Source organism: Scleropages formosus, chromosome 10 (assembly GCF_900964775.1).
Source record: "Scleropages formosus chromosome 10, fSclFor1.1, whole genome shotgun sequence".
NCBI lineage: Eukaryota > Metazoa > Chordata > Actinopteri > Osteoglossiformes > Osteoglossidae > Scleropages > Scleropages formosus.
Window position 1 is genome coordinate 13,437,276 of NC_041815.1, and position 19,128 is coordinate 13,456,403.

General features: G+C 39.6%; 2 protein-coding genes across 3 annotated transcripts; both read left to right on the forward strand.

Annotated features, from left to right (window-relative positions):
• Positions 1-4,482: 4,482 nt before the first annotated feature.
• On the forward strand, positions 4,483-12,362 carry rnf169 (ring finger protein 169). Of its 2 annotated transcripts, none has more exons than XM_029255218.1 (7): positions 4,483-4,901; positions 6,962-7,038; positions 8,058-8,166; positions 8,275-8,354; positions 9,125-9,231; positions 9,496-9,595; positions 11,022-12,362. In XM_029255218.1, the coding sequence occupies exons 1-7, from the start codon at positions 4,508-4,510 to the stop codon at positions 12,195-12,197; spliced, it is 2,043 nt and encodes a 680-aa protein (XP_029111051.1). In that variant the 5' UTR covers positions 4,483-4,507; the 3' UTR covers positions 12,198-12,362. The 2 variants fall into 2 exon arrangements, with proteins under 2 accessions (XP_029111051.1, XP_018587992.2); XM_018732476.2 differs by having other exon boundaries at positions 8,058-8,183; positions 8,271-8,354; positions 11,022-12,361.
• A 2,252-nt stretch (positions 12,363-14,614) lies between these two features.
• On the forward strand, positions 14,615-18,462 carry LOC108922427 (probable signal peptidase complex subunit 2). Its single transcript, XM_018732532.2, has 5 exons — positions 14,615-14,674; positions 16,158-16,241; positions 16,361-16,521; positions 16,771-16,905; positions 17,122-18,462. Exons 1-5 carry the CDS (start codon positions 14,636-14,638, stop codon positions 17,306-17,308), a joined length of 606 nt encoding a protein of 201 aa, XP_018588048.1. The 5' UTR covers positions 14,615-14,635; the 3' UTR covers positions 17,309-18,462.
• Positions 18,463-19,128: the final 666 nt, after the last annotated feature.

Below are 19,128 nucleotides of genomic sequence, written 5' to 3' on the forward strand. Positions count from 1 at the left end.
GATTTATCTATGGCCTCTTCATTGGCCTGGCTTTTCGAGCACATCAGTAAAAACCTGCCCTATAGCCTGCCATGTGTTCATTCCTTGGACATTTGTAGCCTCGAGAGAAACCATGTGCCTGACATTAGGATAAACAAATTTTGTCCTCACTGGACTTGGGGAGGAGTCTTGTGCCTAAATGTCTTAAATGTAATTAGGCACAATGTGGTCTATTCATCTCTCTCAGCTCCAAAGAATTGCTTTTTTTTGTATTTAAAGTTGGATTTGGCAGAACAAGTTAAACTTTCTCCTCCTCCTTAGACGATTGAGAAAATAAGACATTTAACCACTGAGAAATAGTTTCATTGCAGCTGGTCTTGAGAAGAGGCAACATCCATCATGAGCCTTCAGCGTGCGTTGATCCTAATGCTCCTGCTTTTCTTCATTTTCATTTGTGAGTTTTGACACCCATTTTGTTAAAAGGCTGTTGTTTTCTGTATTAGTAGTCATTTATTTACATGCCATATGTTGTAGATCTGTGGTTCTTACTGAGAGATCTTTTTTAAAATATCCTTTTCCATACACAAGCTAAGAAAGGATGTTGTAAAGGGTTCTACCCTGTCAATTTGTTTCATAGTCTGATCATGTTTATGACAAAAGTATGTACAGTAATTATTTGTACAAAAAACAGAATAACATATTTGTAAATGCAGTATCCTAAAAAACAAAAGGACATCACTTGAAAGGTGTTCTTGTATCTGATTTTTTAGAAAGTTAAGACTCTAATGTTAAATCGGTTTGCAGTGGTTTGTCTTATTTCTCATTTTTTCTTTTAAAAAATATAAATAAAACATTTTTTTGTGTAGTCTCTGCACCAAAATTAAAATTACCATTAAAAAGCTGCAGTTGTACTTATACCTAAATAAAGTGGAAAATCCCTCCACAGCAGCACAACAGAAGTGACAGGGCCTATTTCCTCACTGATGCCTTTTTACCGCTCATTTTACACTGGGAATTTTACCTAGTTCAATGAAGAGGTACTTTGTTATCTTTTCCATGGTTTACCAGCTGAAATGAAAGAATCGACAGCATTTCCATGGGGCTGTTCCAACTACAGCGGAGTCTGTCGCCCAATCTGTCTGCCAGCAGAGCTGACATTTGGACCCTTTGGTTGTGACAAAGGATTTGTGTAGGTTTACTTTATAATGTGTCGTATAGAAAGTTTCCCCAATAATTAAGAAATTTGTCTGCTTTGTGAAAGAAATAAGAAATCTAAAGATTTTTGGACTAATAAAATTAGACATGTCATAATTTTGATTATATTTGTTGTTCAAATATGGTACACATTTTCCAAACGTGTTGCATGTAATAACAAGAGTTGAAATTCAATTCTATTTTCTTTTCAGATGCTGTGTCTCTCATATTCTGTGAAGACAGAAACTTTTATTACTCACCCAAGGCCTTTAATCTCATCATGTGATTCCAGGTTGATCCTGAACAAGACGATTATTGTTTCTCTACATTAGCTCTTGTTACGTTTGGTGGCATAGTGTCAGCTTTTGTTTCAGCCCATGTGAAACATTTTAACTGTTAATTCAAAGGTTACTTAACTTCATACTCTACTGTAAGTGCTGCATAACCTACAGCAAATATGCATTTCCCCATTTTCAATTAAAAATATTTTACTCATCCTTCATTCCTGTGTCACCCTTGTCAAGCCACCAACTGCATCGTGTCATCCTTTCATTTTGGTGAAATTAGTAAACATAGTGCGATGGAGGACACCACAGGATATCTGTGTTTATTTAGAATTAATAAAATCACTTACTATGATTGTGGAAAGTAGTCTGACTGCTAATTGGGTTATATCACAGCAGCAGAAAGCAGTGTGACAAAGTATTTGCAGTCAGTGTGTTAATAAGGTGCAGTTACTGTCAAAAATAGTATGTTTCCAATACTTTCATTGTATAATTTTGGGGGGAAAAAAGCTACACTTGTTTTATTAGATGGGGGCATGGGGGCGCGGGGGCGCGGGGGCGCGGGGGCGCGGTGGGTTGGACCACAGTCCTGCTCTCCAGTGGGTCTGGGGTTCAAGTCCCGCTTGGGGTGCCTTGCAATGGACTGGCGTCCCGTCCTGGGTGTGTCCCCTCCCCCTCTGGCCTTCCGCCCTGTGTTACCGGGTAGGCTCCGGTTCCCCGTGACCCTGTATGGGACAAGCGGTTCTGAAAGTGTGTGTGTGTGTGTTTTATTAGAATTGTCATGTGTAAATTACACACATAATAACATTCATTCACATTTATTCGCTTAGCAGACACTTTCGTTGAAAGCGACTTACAACAGATACTATGCAGTGTTACTTGCCCACACACCTTATTCACCAAGGTGACTACATTGCTAGATACACTACTTACAAGGGGTTACTCATCCATGCATCAGTGAAACACACTCACTCCATGACACTCACACACTATGGGGGAACCTGAACAGCATGTCTTTGGACTGGGGGAGGAAACCCACGCAGACACCGGGAGAACATGTAAACTCCACACAGACTGAGCGGGGATGAAACCCACGTTCTCTCGCACCACCCAGGCACTGTGAGACAGCAGCGCTGCTCGCTGTGCCACTGTGCCACCCCTTCATTCATTCATCAACAATCTTGTCTAATGCAGAGTCACAGTGGTCCAGAAGCATAGGATGAGAGGTTAGGTACACTCTGGATGGGATTCCAGTCCATTACAGGGCAGAAAAGAAGATCCAACTAATCATTTATGAAATCAGTAACTTACTGATTTGGTAACCTACCTGGAAAATCTGGCCTTTTTAGCATATGTTTCAACAGAGATCCTGCTGCACAGCACTCCACTTACACAAGTGTCCATCAAGATCATGGGTTCGCAGCACATGTGTGCAGCACCAGGTTTTGTAGGCTGGAAAGCAAAATACTACTGAGCAGTAGTTTATTTATATTCAAACTGAGTCAACCAAGGTCAACTAAACATCAGCATTTTTCTAGTAAGACATCGGGTTGGATTTTATCTTTACTGTGCAGTATTTCAGAAAAAAGTACATATATATATATACACATATGATGCACATGATAAATCTAAACTAAGGAACTATTTACAACTGGCCACACTCCTCTGGGAGTTACCTTTGTAATACACAGCACATGTTCTTACAGTGTTTGTTTGTTTTTCTGTGTGTGTGTTCTTACATTAGCTTTTCTGCTTATTTCATGTGATCCAGTTTCATGTTTAGGGTTTAAATCTGTTTTGTTGCTTTACAGTAGAAAGGGGCTGAGAATGCCCTTTTGGGTGTTTCATCACCTTACACATGCCCAGCAATTCTTTCCGGAGCATTTTTATCGTTTGTGAGTATTGTCTACTTGTATTTAATTGCAGCCAGTAGCGTAGTGGTTAAAGTTGTTGCCTTTAGATCCAAAGGTCACAGGTTCAATCTCCAGCTGTAGTAAGTACCTTTGAGCAAGGTACTTACCCTAAAATTGAGCCAGTAAAATTATCCAGCTGTATAAATGAGTAAATTGGTGTAACTGTAGCATTGTAAGTCACTTTGGAGGAAAGTATCAGCTAAATGAGTAAAGGTAATTACTAAACACAACTTGTTTTGGGGAATCATTGGCCTATTGACAGTGTAGGTTACCTCCATGTCAAGAAGTGGCCACACAAGGGAAAAATCCTCTTTTACGACCTCACAGCAGAGTAGTTGCATACTTCTTGCTTTTAGTATCTAAACTATGCTTTTTCATCAACTGCCAGATTTCAGAAAACGTTGTTTTTAAGCACTATTATAAACTTAAAGCTGTTCTGTCAGTCCTGTTGCACTACAAATCACTGTTACCCTGCAGAGGTCCAGAGGGACACATTTTAAGTCGAAGTCGGAAGTTAAAGTCACATTTTTAGCATTATTTTTAATTTGTGTTTATGAATAAAAACGCCGTATTTGTGAAGTACTCTATCCCTACCGTGCAAGACACAGTTTAAACACCAGCGTTTTTCTAGCATTATAGATTTTGTTCCACTGTGAATCATTTAACACGTTTTAAAAATACTGCTCTATTTTGTTTCAATGAGTAGTTGGTGGTGAACATCTTGAGGACGTTTCGCGCTGTGGCCGAAGGCGAAGGAGCGAAGGAGCCCCCGCTACGTACTTTCGCGCTAAGCGGCGCGCTGTTCCTCTCCAAATCCGCGCCAGGGGGGACCCACCTTTTAGTTGTTATTCGTCACTTTCATTTTTTTTTTTTTTTACCGATTTTATGCAGCATATTTACTAGCAACGAAGGTGTTTTGAATGTAGCGTAACTCGAAAGTAATGCTGGTGGAAGAAATGACGAAGATCGGCGCGTCGCGCTCTATCTTGCGCGTCGCGCTCTATCTTACGCGCCGCGAAAGTGAAGGTAGGAGCGGGCCGCCGCTGGTGGCGCTCGCCGCCCCGGTTCCTGTAATAAACGCTGGGCGGAGACTGTGCGGTCAGAGCCGGGGAGTTGGGGGGGGAGAGAGGCACGAAGATGGCGGCGGTGAGTTCCGCGAAGTCCGCTGGCGCTGCACCCGGGAAGACGGAGAGGCACAGGGGCCGAGGCGGACCGATGGAAGGCGCCGCCTCTGCCGCTCGGCTCCTCACGCAGGAGGAGGCCCGGTGCCCCGTGTGCTCGGAGATCTTTCTGGAGCCGGTGACCATGCCCTGCAGGCACTCGGTGTGCCTACCGTGTTTCAGGCGGACGGTGGAGCAAAGCGCCCTGCGCTGCTGTCCGCTATGCCGGCTGCGCGTGTCCGGCTGGGCCCGCAGGCAGTCCCGCGAGAAGTCGCTGGTGAACGCCGAGCTGTGGGACATGGTCCGCCGCAGCTACCCGGAGCGCTGCGAGCGGAGGATGGAGCAGGAGAAGGCGGAGGCCGTGGGAGGAGGTACGGAAAAACAAGCTAGCAGCACCCCCATCTTTTTTTTCTTTTATTTAATTTTAAATGTTACGGTGCTATGATTTGGTTGCGAACTTGTGCGGTTTTTCGGGCTCTAGTTGAACTTGTTGTAAACAAAGTGTCAGCTGTCATGGTGACTGACTGGACGGCAGCTCGCGGGGCTGCGCGCTCCGCCGGCTGCGGATATCCTCCTCAGGAGTTAGTTGTTAGTAACAAGTATTTCGCTGACTGATATTCTTTGCAATATATGTGTAATTTTTTTTTTTTTTTTTTTTGGGGGGGGTTGCATTTTATACGGTTTTGTGCACACTCTTGAATCTTGATTTTAGCTCTTCCACGGACAAGTCAAGTGCTTGTAAAACTCGGAGACGGTCCTGCAGATGCTGTTGACAGGAGGTAGCTAATGATTAATGGCCCCCCGTGGCCAGCTGATAGCAGATCCCAGTTTAAATACCCTCAATAATTACACATTGCACTAACTTTCTAATTTACCGTCTTATTCACCCACCATAGCAATGACAGCTCTGCCCATCTGATTGCCGTTGAGTAACATTTGCTCTGAACTTTCTGAGGCAATAGCCTACAGAGGTGTGTTCAACGGATGCTTGAAGGTCGTGAACGTTGGTGGAGGGCTGAGGAGGGCCGCCCTTTCAGCGACATTTCCACGTTGCACAGACTGACCGTAACCAGTCGTTCGGCGAAACCTGAAGCACTTTCCTGAGTGGGACGTGCAGCAGGGCCGTGTTTACGCTGTCCTGTTTGACTAGTCCAGACATGTGTGGCTCTCAGTGGGAGGAGTCATTGAACTCAGTGCATCACACCACTACCACCATCACTACAACTGTTACTGCTACTACCACTGCTACTATTAATACTATTACTACTATCACCACCACTACTACTAAAACTACTCCTACTACTATTACTACCAATACCACCACCACTACTACTATTACTGCTAATGCTACTCCCACTACTAATGATATAACTACTGCTGCTACTACTACTACTGTTATGCCTACCACTGCTACTACCACCACCACTACTGCTACCACCACCATGACCACTACTACTATTATTACTACCAATACCACCATTACTACTATTACTACTGCTACTACCACTACTACTACTAAAACTACTCCTACTACTATTACTACCAATATCACCATTACCACCACCACTACTACTATTATTACTGCTAGTGCTACTCCCACTACTAATATTACTACTGCTACTACCACTAGTACTACTATTATGCCTACCACTGCTACTACTACCACCACCACTACTACACTTCTTTTACTACTGCTAGTGCTACTCCCACTACTAATGCTATTACTATTGCTACAACTACCAGTACTACTACTACCAGTAGTACTACTATTATTACCCCTACCACTGCTGCTACTACTACTCTTTTTTTTTTTTTTGGGTCGCTTACCTGGGCCTCTTATCCAAAGAAACTTCCCATAATAGGCTTATTAACTGGTGTTAAATGTTGATGGTTTTTCTTCTGGTGGCAAATGAATGTACCGTGGTGATTCAAGGTAAGTGCCTTGGTCAGTGGTGCTACAGCAGTAGCAGGGAGTGAGGGTTGAACTAGCAACTGCCAGGTTACAGGTCAATGCCCTTAACAGCTATGATATCGATTACCCCCACTGAGTGCGCACAGATATGTACTGTAGTCCAAATCACTTCAGTAAATATCCAGCAGGGTTAAAGTTTCAAACTGTGTAATTCATTTTGGGAAAGTGTCTTCTCAGCCAGCATTCGCAATTTGATAAGTTTGAGTGGCTTTACTTAATATGTTTAGATACGCTACCCCTACTTGCCACCCATATTATGGTTTTTATTGAATCTCTTCAGTGTTTTTGTTGACTGCAACAATCATTTCTTTGTGCTGAAGTCCAAAGTAGGTTTTTAAAAAAATCTTCAAAAACATGCTAGAAAGAAAGGCACATATAAACTGCCTTTGCAGATGGCAACAAATTTGTCTGATGCTGATGTTTTGTGTTAATAATTCACTTTGTTAACATTTCTTACAGGAGTAATATTCCGAGCTCCTGTCCACATTTGTAAGCCTGGAGAAATTCAGCAAGAATATGAAAAGAAAAAGAAAAAGGTACTTTTTGTGCATGTCTGAAACAATGTATTAGTATTACCACATTTTCTTTGGATTTTCCAGCACAGTGGAACACAAAGCAAATTTTAGCACTAGATCTAACATACTTCTGTGTGTGTAGCATTTTTATCCAAGTAAAATACACACACACAGACACACACACACACACACACACACACACACACACATTTTCTGAACCGCTTGTCCCATGCGGGGTCGCGGGGAGCCGGAGTAACACAGGGCGTAGGGCCGGAGGGGGAGGGGACACGCCCAGGACGGGACGCCAGTCCGCCGCAAGGCACCCCAAGCGGGACTCGAACCCCAGACCCACTGGAGAGCAGGACCCGGTCCAACCCACTGCGCCACCATGCCCCCCTACGTAATATATACAAATAATTATTTTAACCTGCAGTCCTTGTCCTTCACAACCAATCAGTCTGGATACTAAAACAGTTTCCAGCTTTATTGTCCATCATCATCCCAAAATCTGTGTCATTAAGATGAATTAACTAATCTTTTCCCTTAATATGTGTTTGTCTCAATATTTAGTCTCACTGTCACCACAGTGTTAAATAGCTGGTTTTCTTGGCTCTTTCTGCCATCCATGTAATGTGTTCCGTTTAATTCATGCAAACTCAGAACACGTCATTCCAGAGTGATCTGTTCACGCAGTATCCAATTTAAATGAACTACTTGAATTTCCACAGTACTGTTTGGAATCATTTGTGCAGAAATCATATTCAGACTTTGTACGTGGAATAAGTGTTTGCATGATGTCTAGTTTCTGGTTATGAAAGCCATATACATGAATCTTATTCCTGGTTGAAGTAAGTGTAATACAAACTTCACCACAGTATACCTTTGAGTGCTTTACACATAAATGTAGAAACTAGTATGTTTGACTCTTCCACACAAGATCTAGTGCTTGATGTACATGTAGTACGGGTCAGTGTGGTAACTGACACTAATTGTTGATAGCTTTTCATACATTGGTGAATATGTCCTGTGTGCTCTTGGAGGGTGAAAAGGAGAAAGGTGAAAAGGCATCTGGGCAGGCTATCCAGAAGATTTTAGAGGGTGACTGGAGACAAGTGGACGGAGAGCGACAGAAAAAGACTTTCCTCAGATGTGAGGAGCTGGCACCAGTAGGTTACGGTACATTTTCGCAGCTTTAGAAGAATCACTTAAAGGTTGAATGCTAATTGAGAAATTTTTTTTTTTCTTTTCTTCAGATAGATATGAGTGAGGAGAAGCGACGGGTGCAGCTCCACCATATAGAGGAGGAAGGTGGAATACCAAAGTACTTTCAAGACTCTGTAAGTTATTCTTCTTTACCTACTCACTTGAGGGTGGAGGAGCCTTTGATGAATGACTGTTTCCCTCCCCGTTTAAGTATGATTGCTTTCCACGCTAAGAAGCTCAGCACCTGTGAGGAAGAGTAATCGCCACAGATTTGTTTCCTTTCAGCAGCTCTTCCAGCTTCATCTACATGAAAAGTTTTTGTTGGAAACAGAAATTAACCAAAGTTTATGCAACTGCATGTAGAAATAAATGATTTGTTAAAAAATAATATGTTCATATTGCACATGATCTTGGAATCATCCCACCAACAATACAAGACACTGTTCTTTGTTTACCACTTTTGTAAAATAAATTTCTGGAGTCAAAATTGAACAGAATTTCTTGGTTACACCAGCGGCCACTGTGTTGATCAGTGTTCCATAATTGAGTAGTAATCGGTTTTAGATGTTTAAGTGTTATAAATTATGTGATGTTTAAGTATCTGATTTTCTAAAGTAAATATAGAAGGACAAGCATGCATGAAGATGGATGGATGGATAGATAGATATTCATAAGGATTAGGATAAGTGACACTGGGACATGTTTAAGAAAGTTATGCGTAAGCAGTTTTTGTTTGTTCGTTATTAACACTTGTATTATTTTGATAAATTTTAGATAATGCTCATTCTTTTGGAAAGTTAAAAGGAATAGGAAAAAAAAAGACAAGTAGTTTCGGAATTTGGGTCAGAATCATTTTTTGCGAGGTCCATCCCAGTTCTCAGTTCTGTTTTAAATGTTTCCGCAGCATGGAGTGTTGTCAGATTCTGAAAATGAGGAGCCCATTGGAAAAAGGACACGACATGTGTCTGCGTTTGTCCGCAAAACCAGAAACTCACCAGCCTCCAGTCGAATGTACTGTAACTCACTTTCCTAATTCCTCGACCCTCTTGCTGTGCTATTGTTTCGTTGTGTAGCTTTACTAAAAGAACAGTAAGCTACTTTAACTGCAGTGCAGTTATTCATTAATGCTCAGACTAAATACGTAAAGCGACAATGAATAGCATGAAATTCTGAGGTAAACATATATAATTTTCATAGTAGTCATCTCATTTTCACATTTCACTTAATAAAAGTGTGTGTGCGTGAACAGAAAATAATTGCCCCCTGTGTCAGCAGTCTCCAAAACCATGCGGTGCAAAGAAGCAGGAGCTGTACAGATACTGAAGAAGACAGGCGAAAGAACAGCTGTCCCTTACAGCTTAATATCGCACCCAAGGTATTTGGTGTTTTAAAGGCCTGCTGCTGGTAGTCCATGTCTGTTGATAACCAGTTCTGTTTTTTTGCAGTGTTGTAGCTATAATCCTTGCATTTTATTTGATTCATTTTTATAAGCATGTACACTGAGTCTTCAGCTTACAAACAAAACTAGAACTAGATTTTTTTTTTTTTTTTTTTGGTCAATCAGCTTCTTCATAATTCCAGCCACCATGCCATAATCTTTAAAATTTTAGTAATACAGATGTCCCTCATTTCATTCATGTGCTAGGGTCTGTTAAAAAAAATAATAATTTAAAAAAAAAAAAAACCCTCATGTAAAGCTGCCATTAATTAAAAACTTCCTGTAGGACTTTATTTTGTTGTATTTTGTCCTGTGCAGTGTTGCTGTGTTTCAGAGCCTATCCTTGAAAAATAGGGCATGAGGCTGGCACACAGTAAATGGGATGTTAGACCATCACAGGACATTTATTTTATTATTCTTTATTAACTTGAAATAACATATGCAATATTCATCAGCATCTGGCTGCTTTGTTCGTGTTCTTTTTTATGCAGTTAATAAAAGTGTAAACTAACCCTAATTTTTTTGCAGGGTATGTTCTTTAAGTCCTAAATATAGATATTACCATCAATTAATTTTCACTGACCACTTGTCCTGGTCAGGAATGTGGATAGATATTGTTGTAATTAAATAAAAAGCTTAGGTTTTTTTTTTTTTTGACAATCAAGTTTGAATAAAGTGACTTAAAAGACAAAATGTAAATACACACAATTTTTAATGCTGATTGTTGACTGATTTTATCCCATGAACATGCAGTACTCCTCATCTTGTTGATCACAAACACTCAGCAACACAAGACACAAACTGTGAACACTGTGTTAGGGAGCTGAATAATTCCAGCCATACACTGCTACTTTGTTTGGGAGCACTTTACTATCAACTAACAACTGGATTTAGGAACGCAGCTGACATTCACTTGTTCAAATGAAGAAAATACAATTAGTAGTAGGGGGCGCAGTGGGTTGGACCAGGTCCTGCTCTCCAGTGGGTCTGGGGTTCGATTCCCGCTTGGGGTGCCTTGCGACGGAGTGGCATCCCGTCCTGGGTGTGTCCCCTCCCCCTCCAGCCCTATGCCCTGTGTTGCCGGGTTAGGCTCCGGCTCCTCGCATGGGACAAGTGGTTCAGACAGTGTGTGTGTGTGTGTGTGTGTGTGTGTGTGTGTGTGTGTGTGTGTGTGTGTGTGAGAGACAATTAGCAATGAATTTAAATGTTGTATACTTTGTGCACCTTTGAAAATACATAACCTGATTTTTTTGTCAGACTTGGACCCAGAGTGCTTAAGTGTTTGAGTACAGAAACATACATATTTGAAAATCTGTCAATCTGAGTGTAGTTGAAAATCACCTTTTTTTTTTCCCCCCTGCAGACCTATATTGCCTATAGCCACAACGCTGGAATTCTGTTATCCTCTGAAAACAGCCGATCCCTGTCTGCTCCTGTACTTTTTCCTGACAAAAAGCATCCATGGCGAAGTGTTTCTGCTACAGCCAACACCTTTGTGGCGCCTCAAGCCAAACCAGAGAGGTCCATCAGCCCTGAGAGCAATGACAGCATTTCAGAGGAGTTGAATCACTTCAAACCAATCGTCTGCTCACCCTGCACCCCTCCGAAAAGGCTTCCAGATGGGCGAGTCCTGGAACCCACCATTGTGAAGTCTACACCAAGAAACCTAAGCCGCAGTTTGCAAAAGCCCACCAGCTATGAGGCAAGTCCCACCATTCTTCAAAAATGGAAGCAAATTGAGATTGATCGGCAGGTGACCTCCAAGGGAACCATCACGAGTCCATTCACTGAGGACTTTACCCAGGGACAAAGCCCTGGGGAGAAGGGTAAAATCAGCGAGACATCTTTGGAAAAGAACGTACTGAAGGATTGCTTGACTGTTTCCACACCAAAAATTGATACCTCTGGACACGAAATAGTGAAAACTTGTAACAAGCGGAGGTTGATATTTGATCGACTCACTGGGGAATCAAGCATTTCTGTCACACAAGTCAACAAGACCTGTACCCCAATAGTGGACCACTGCACATGCATTGCTGGTGACTCGCTTCAAGGAGTAGAGATTGCATCTATTGCATATAGTGGACCAATATCAACACTTGCAGATAAAAAAGATGTAGAAGTGGCAGTGTGCAATCAAAAACTGACAGATGTGCTAGACAAGAGTACAGTGTCAAATCCCAGAAATAGTATCAAGAGCACACCTACCTCAAGGAAGGGCAGGAAGAGAAGCCAAAAGACTAAGCATTTGGAGGAAGCTAGGGCTCCAAAAAAGCCCAAGTCCCTGGATGAAGATAGCCTTGTTACAGAGACCGATGAGAATTCCTTTCTTGAACGTCGTGTGCAACAGGAAAAGGAGGACCATAAACTGGCACTAAAGCTGCAAAGACAGTTCAATAAGGAGTGTCAAAAAGTGGACAGACGAAAGATCAGCCCTGAGAGGTACCTTCTTCGGTCTTGGGTCTCAACTGACTGTCACTCGGAGTATAATCCAAGAAGGTCAGGAAGAACTTCCAAAAAGAAAGAGCACTTTAACTAGAACTGTTAAGATGTTGTTGGTCTGTGACTTAAATCAGTCAGCAATATCTCTTTTACTCTTCTTTTTAATAGTGAATATGGATATCTCCACTGATTCCCATGTTACTGCCGGAGTCAATGACAAAATTTGAAATAGTTATACATGATGAAGAAAACATAAAATATACAATCTAGGTTCTAAAACATAATAGTTTGTGAAAATCAGTTACTAGTATTTTCGTTTGTTTCAGATTTTAATTTCAAACAAAACTTTTATATAGTGTAGCTTATGTGCATATTTTTTCTTAATGCAATATATAGTTCAAATTTTTAAACTTTGGACTGTCATAGAAGTTGTTACCAAAAAAAGCTCAAATTAGTTGGCTAAAAAGAAACATGCTGAAATTGATTTGCTAAACTAATTCAGTGACACAAGATTGATATGAAGCATCAGATGTCATTTGTTTCCACTTCCTAAATAAAACTTTTCCAGTATTCTGTGAATATCTGAATAGAACCCAGTTTGAATATTTACAGCATAAGATTTCACTCAAGTTATGGAAGGAGCATCTTATGTAGCTCTCAATTGCCTTTAATAGAAAAACTTGTTAATATGCTGTACTTTAAAAGAAAAAGATAATGCTTATGCGACCTGATCAGGAATATGTACACCAACTGCTATTGTTGTTTTTCTTTTTTCTTTTTTTTTTTTTTCTTCTTTCTTCAAAAAAAAAAAAAAAAACACTATTGGTGTTATGAACCCGTTAAAAATCTGGTTTTCTGTCATGCATTTAGCATAACAACATGACTAGTCTTTTAGAAAGCTATTTGTACAGGCACTGACCAAGACCAATGGTTTACCTGCTTAAGTAACTGCATGGGCTGACATATTCTGATTGAGGAAATATATTATGATTACTGTTTCCACATATTAACCCTTGTCTCTACCTCAGAGTTCAAATGTTTTGGACAGTTCTTTTGTATAATTTTTGGCATTTTTATTTTCTGTTATAGCCAACGTCTGATAATACTACTTCAGTTCACTGTTTCCCAGCGAACTTTTAACGTTTTTCCAGGAGACATTGGTTAAAATCTACGCATCCTGGTTTGAAGAATGTATTTCCCTGCTCTATGAAACAATGAAAAGGAGAAGAAAAAAAGTTATGACTTTGGATTTTTTTAATTGTTTTTTTAACATGATTGTGCCTGTTTGTTGCTCAATACAGGTTTATGTTTCATGTAAAGTAGTAAGTCTTTCAAAGGGCTATGTAACATTTGAGATTTTGTTCTCAGAGATACAGATTGTTTTCATAAGACTATTTTGTTTATTAGACCTGCCAAAATATGAGCTTTAACCATATTATATCTATAAATAATTAACCTTGTTATATGAACTTTAGACAAATACACATTAGTACATGTGTGAACGCACATGTTCATATCTGTGTAAATATACTCCCTCTGTGTTCATTGTGAACTATTTTAGGGGGGGTATTTGGGTAGTGCCAATTTCTTTTTTTGTGTATTACACCTGGATTTTTATGGTTTTAAAGTCACTCAGTTTAGGCTGCAAAAAAAAAAAAAAAGGCTGAAAATACAATTTGAGGAAAAAAAAAAAAATTAAAGAAGTCTTTTACAAAATGAACCATTTTTCTTTATTGTACAGTGTTTTCTCTAGAGTCAAAGCTTTACAATTGAAAACCAACAGGTATTTAACTTTGAGGGGAAACCCAGACCTTGACTTATGTAGATAAGTAGACTATCTATCTGTTTCTGGTTCTACACAAGCTTTATTCAGTGAATTTACTTAATTTACTTCATATTTTATGGACTTAATATAGGGTGATTCAGGAGATCTATGGGTGCTCCTCTTGTAAAAGTAAAATACAACCACAGAAGTACACAGGGAAACTTGTGTATCATTTAACTTTTTTATTTTAGAAGGAAGATGCAGTATAGGCTTCATGTTACACTAAAAATATACAGTATACACCTTTCACTTTGCTGTGATGTTCATTTTATTTAAACCCCAAAAATTCACATTAAAATGAATTTATTTTTAAATGATGCCAGGCTTAGGCTTGTGATGGGTGCAATTCATAATAATTTACCATCATGCATAATTTCATGTTTTTCAAGCATCTTCCGTTACTGTAATGTTTTCTTATAATCCTTCGCCAAATTACCTCAGGGGGCTACGTAAAACATGAATGATAATATAGCTTTAATAAAGTTACAAGTTAAGGCACAAAGAGAGACGATTTACATCCTGAAACTATACAGCTACACCCACTCTTGGCACTTGCCAAAATAAACTGTCAGTCACTTCTTGTCAAGTACATACGCAAAATTGTGCGGCGGCCGTATGATGATGACGTTGCGCAATACCATTGGTCGTGAAGACACTTTGCTGAACCAATCAGATTGACCCAGATCACATTGAAAGAACAGGAAGGAAAGATGGCGGCGAAGAACGGAAAGGGAGGTTTATTGGAGAAGGTAAGTAGTTTAAAATAATTTCTTAGATGAAACTTGTTTTTCCCTGTTGTTTGTACGGCCTGTATTGGATGCATAATTTTATATGCGTTTCACTTTTGCTGTTATGTTTTGTACGGTAGATCATGATATATTCGGCATACGGTGGTTTTCGTTGATTTGTTTTCCACCGTGTGTGACTAGTAGTCACTAAAAAAGTATGTTGTCGCGGGTTATGTATATTCTTTAAATATATGTATTTTTGCTGTTTGCTTGTGGCTGTTTGCTCGCATTGTAAGCTGTCGAATCCGTCCCGTCCCATGTTCGACGTATGAGTTTATAATGGCACATTGTGTTTCCTTACGTTTTCTGATGCTGTGTTAGGTGGGTCACTCACTGGCTGTGCATAGTCGAGCTATTTATTTTTTTCTTCTTTTTTCGTTGACGTCTGCTGCTGAGCATCACGATCTTGTTGCACGTTAATACGATTACGCGTGGCTCACTTTAAAACAAATTTTGAACGGGGAAGCTTAAACCATACATCATGGTAAAATGCGACACGGGAGCTTGGTGACTTGGCGCTAAAGTGAAGGAAATCCCCCCCGAAATAGTATGCCTCATCAGACGTTTTATAAAGGAACTGTTTTTTTACTGTAGGGGTACCGCTATAGGCCGCTAGATGTCACTGTATAGTGTCCTTATGGGGCGGGGGGGAACTGAGAAAGCGTAGGTTTTTCAGACGCGTTATACCTCAATGTAGGACTCGGACGCATTGGGACCGGAACTCAATTCGTAAGTCGGAATTTTTCCTTAGTCCCCCCCGCACCCTCAGTATATTCACGAGTTAGATTCTGATAAAATAACAGCGAAAAATGAATGTAAAATTCCCTATATATATAATACGTAATTTTTATATTTCGAAGCGATGTCATGAATGCAGGGGTCTTGGTGCCTCTTCTGAAAGCACAGCGCGTGAGACTATGTTCTCAATAAACCCTTTTTCCCGCTCAAATCCCAGTAACGGGAGCGGGTCATACAGTGAGTATTACAGCTTAAATGTTGACTCCCTCCCTCCTTGTCTCATGGCAAAGTAACAAAATTGGCCACAATGAAGCCACCAATACATTACAAAAGCATTTGTTAGCATTTTGTTACTTAGATTTGCAGTGGGAAATGCATAATAGAAACATACTGCTGTTTATTCATTGGCTAGATTCTGTAAAAGTCTCATATAGAGCAATACAAACACACTGATTGAAATTGAGACAGGTTCCTCCATACTCATGTGAGTAAAACCAAGAACATTTTATTAATTCAGTACAGTGGCATTTCTGGCTCGTGGTCATTGTGCTTTGTGTGATCCTGGCAGGTACGTGTCAGACTGTACAAGGCAGACTATACAACCATTTACAAGACATACAGTATTTATTGACATTGTGGAAAAAAGAGAAGGTCAACTTTTTTTCTTTTTTTTTTTTTTTTTTTTTTTTCCTCCCCCCTTCCCCAGTGGAGGATTGATGAGAAACCTGTGAAAATTGACAAATGGGATGGAGCTGCTGTCAAGAATGCTCTTGATGATGCAGCCAAAAAGGTATGTTTCATGTAAAATTAGTAAAACTGAAGCCTGGCTCAGAAAAAAAAATTAGTAGTGGAAAATTGGCTTTAATATTTGTGATGTTTCGTTTGTTAATATTTGTTTCTCCCTTGCAGGTTCTCTTGGAGAAGTATGGCTATGTAGAGAACTTCAACTTGGTTGATGGACGGCTCTTTATTTGTACAGTTTCTTGCCTCTTTGCAATTGTAGCCTTAGTGTGGGATTACCTTTACCCCTTCCCTGAGTCCAAACCAGTCCTGGCATGTTGTGTCATCTCATATCCTTTCATGTGAAATACTGTGTGTTTTTGAGAAATTTAATGTGCTAGATTACTAGACCAGAATCGGTGATCTGTTTCAAATGTCTTTATTCTTTTAATTATCAGAAATGGTTTTCAGGGAAGACTGTCTGTCTTATTTTCCCTTTCAAATCTTTAAAAAAATGTATTTATAAATTAAACCATCTGGACATGGGTCTTTTTCCATATGGATATGTCATTAATGTATCCTCCTTAACTCATATTTACTTATTTTATCATGATGGGTGTGCTCACTTTGTATACATCTTACAAGGAAAAAAGCATTTTTCTGGTTGCTGTTCAGAAAGATCCAGCTGGCATGGATCCCGACAATGTGTGGCAGCTTACATCCAGTTTGAAAAGGTAAAGCAATGCCCTCACTCCCATGTATTGGAACATTTTGGTAAACTTACCAAGTGCCATGTTATTTATCCTCCATGGCTTCAGTTTTTTTCTGTTTACACCTAAATGCAGTAATATGTGATTAACTGACCAGTATCAACTAATTTGAAAGTCTGTAGTCTTTAATGTTTTACCTTGTAATTATTTTATATACTGACAAGAGATTGTGTGCCACAGGTTTGATGACCAGTACTCTCTCCGAATCACTTTCATTGATGGCAAATCCAAGCGAAAACGGGAGATGGAATTCAAAAAGTCTGTAGGGACTTTCTTTGATGAAAATGGAACCTTGGTTATGGACCAGTTTGAAAAAAATGTCTCAAAACTCCATGACACTTTGGCAACGGAGAAAAAGACAAAGTAGGAAGTAGCAGGGACTCAACATGGTGGCTGCCTGATAAAGGCCCTGCAAAATAAATTTACAACAGCAGATGTGAAATGTGTTGTGTAGTTTTTGATGCATTTTGTATACACTTCAAACACTTAAATCTCCATTTCTTCCTAGTGTTTTTGTCCTCCTTCCAAAATTCCAAATGTAATTGTCCTGTCACTGCAGCAGGTGTCAGACAAATGTAGGTTCTCATTCTCATATACTGTTTTGATATTTGGTTTAAATAGACTTGAAGCATTTGGAAAGAACATTTGTATATAGAATGTAACTCTAGGATAATGTCACAGTTCAGAGAGCTTTATTACAATTTAGGTGTAAAATGTTCAGCTAATTAAAATATCCAAGTATATGCCAGTTTTCAAAACATTTTGTGTAGTAAACAATTTGGTGACAATTCTTACACAGCTTGCAATTTAGATTTATTATTATCCTCAAAAGCCTATATGCTGTGGATTATTTGTTTTAATTGCAGAGTGGCTATTTGAACATTTCTCAAACTGAATTTTTATATCTATCCATTCAAATCCATGCTTTATGCCAAAAAAGTACTTTCCATGAAATTTATACAATTAAGTCATTTTTATGTGTTATGTCCTAAAGGCCTTCTTGGGCGTTATTGTCTGTTGCATTGAACAAGCTGTGCTGTGTTAGTCATTTCTTTACATGAAGTATTGTGTTTTATTTTTAGGTATGGATCAAACGGTAAAAAGAAGACTTAGTAATATTTTAAAGTGCTTTGGAGAAAAGTTTCAGCTAAATGAATAAATGATATATCCTCTCTTGGTTTATAGAAATCAGGGATGTTTATTTAAATATTTTCCTTTTAGACACAGATAATTGTTTCATGACTACATACTTATATTTTTTAACATAAGTTATGTAATCCACAGAGAATGCACAAATGCATGTCTGTGGATTTCCTAAATTTATACTTGTGGTCTATACAGGACTTCTGAGTTCTTTAGTTTTTCATACATTATTCATACATGAGGATGGGTTTTTCCATTGTAGTGTGAAATTCTCAGTTGTCCAGTCAATTTTGCATTGTTGTTTTTAGCTTACTTTTACCCCAACTTTATGTGCTTCTGCTTCACTATGTACAAATAAAGCAAATGGATTTCTTCATATCTTTACAAATTTGTTTCATTGTGGAATTTACTAATAAGTGCTAGTTCAGCTAAAAATTGTGAGAAGGATACAGATATTTCAAGAGTTTGTCATATGTATAGTAAACAGTCTGTTACACCATACAATGAAATCCTTGCTCTGTGAATCCTCCCAGCAGCTTATGACATAAATTAAAGATATAAGGGAAAAAAGACACAAGACATTAATTACAAATTTACAAAATAACTATTAGTGCAAATGCAAGAAACATGATGTAAACTGTTCATTATTGTGGTGGGGTCACTTGGTGTCTGAACAATGTGGAAAATCTATGAAATGAGTGGCTTAAATTGCAGTTGTATGATGGTAGGTTAGCTTAATTTGAACCCTTGACTCATTCCTTACTACAGGCAAACATAATACCTAGTGCCTATACTGTATTATGTAAATTTGTTACATTACTATTTCTCAGACACACACTTTCTGAACCGCTTGTCCCATACGGGGTCACGGAGCCTAACCCAGGAACTCAGGGCGTAAGGCTGGAGGGGGAGAGGACACACCCAGGACGGGATGCCAGTCCTTCACAAGGCACTCCAAGCAGGACTCAAACCCCAGACCCACCGGAGAGCAGGACCCGGCCCAACCCACTGCACCACTGCGCCACCGCACCCCCTACCTTACTA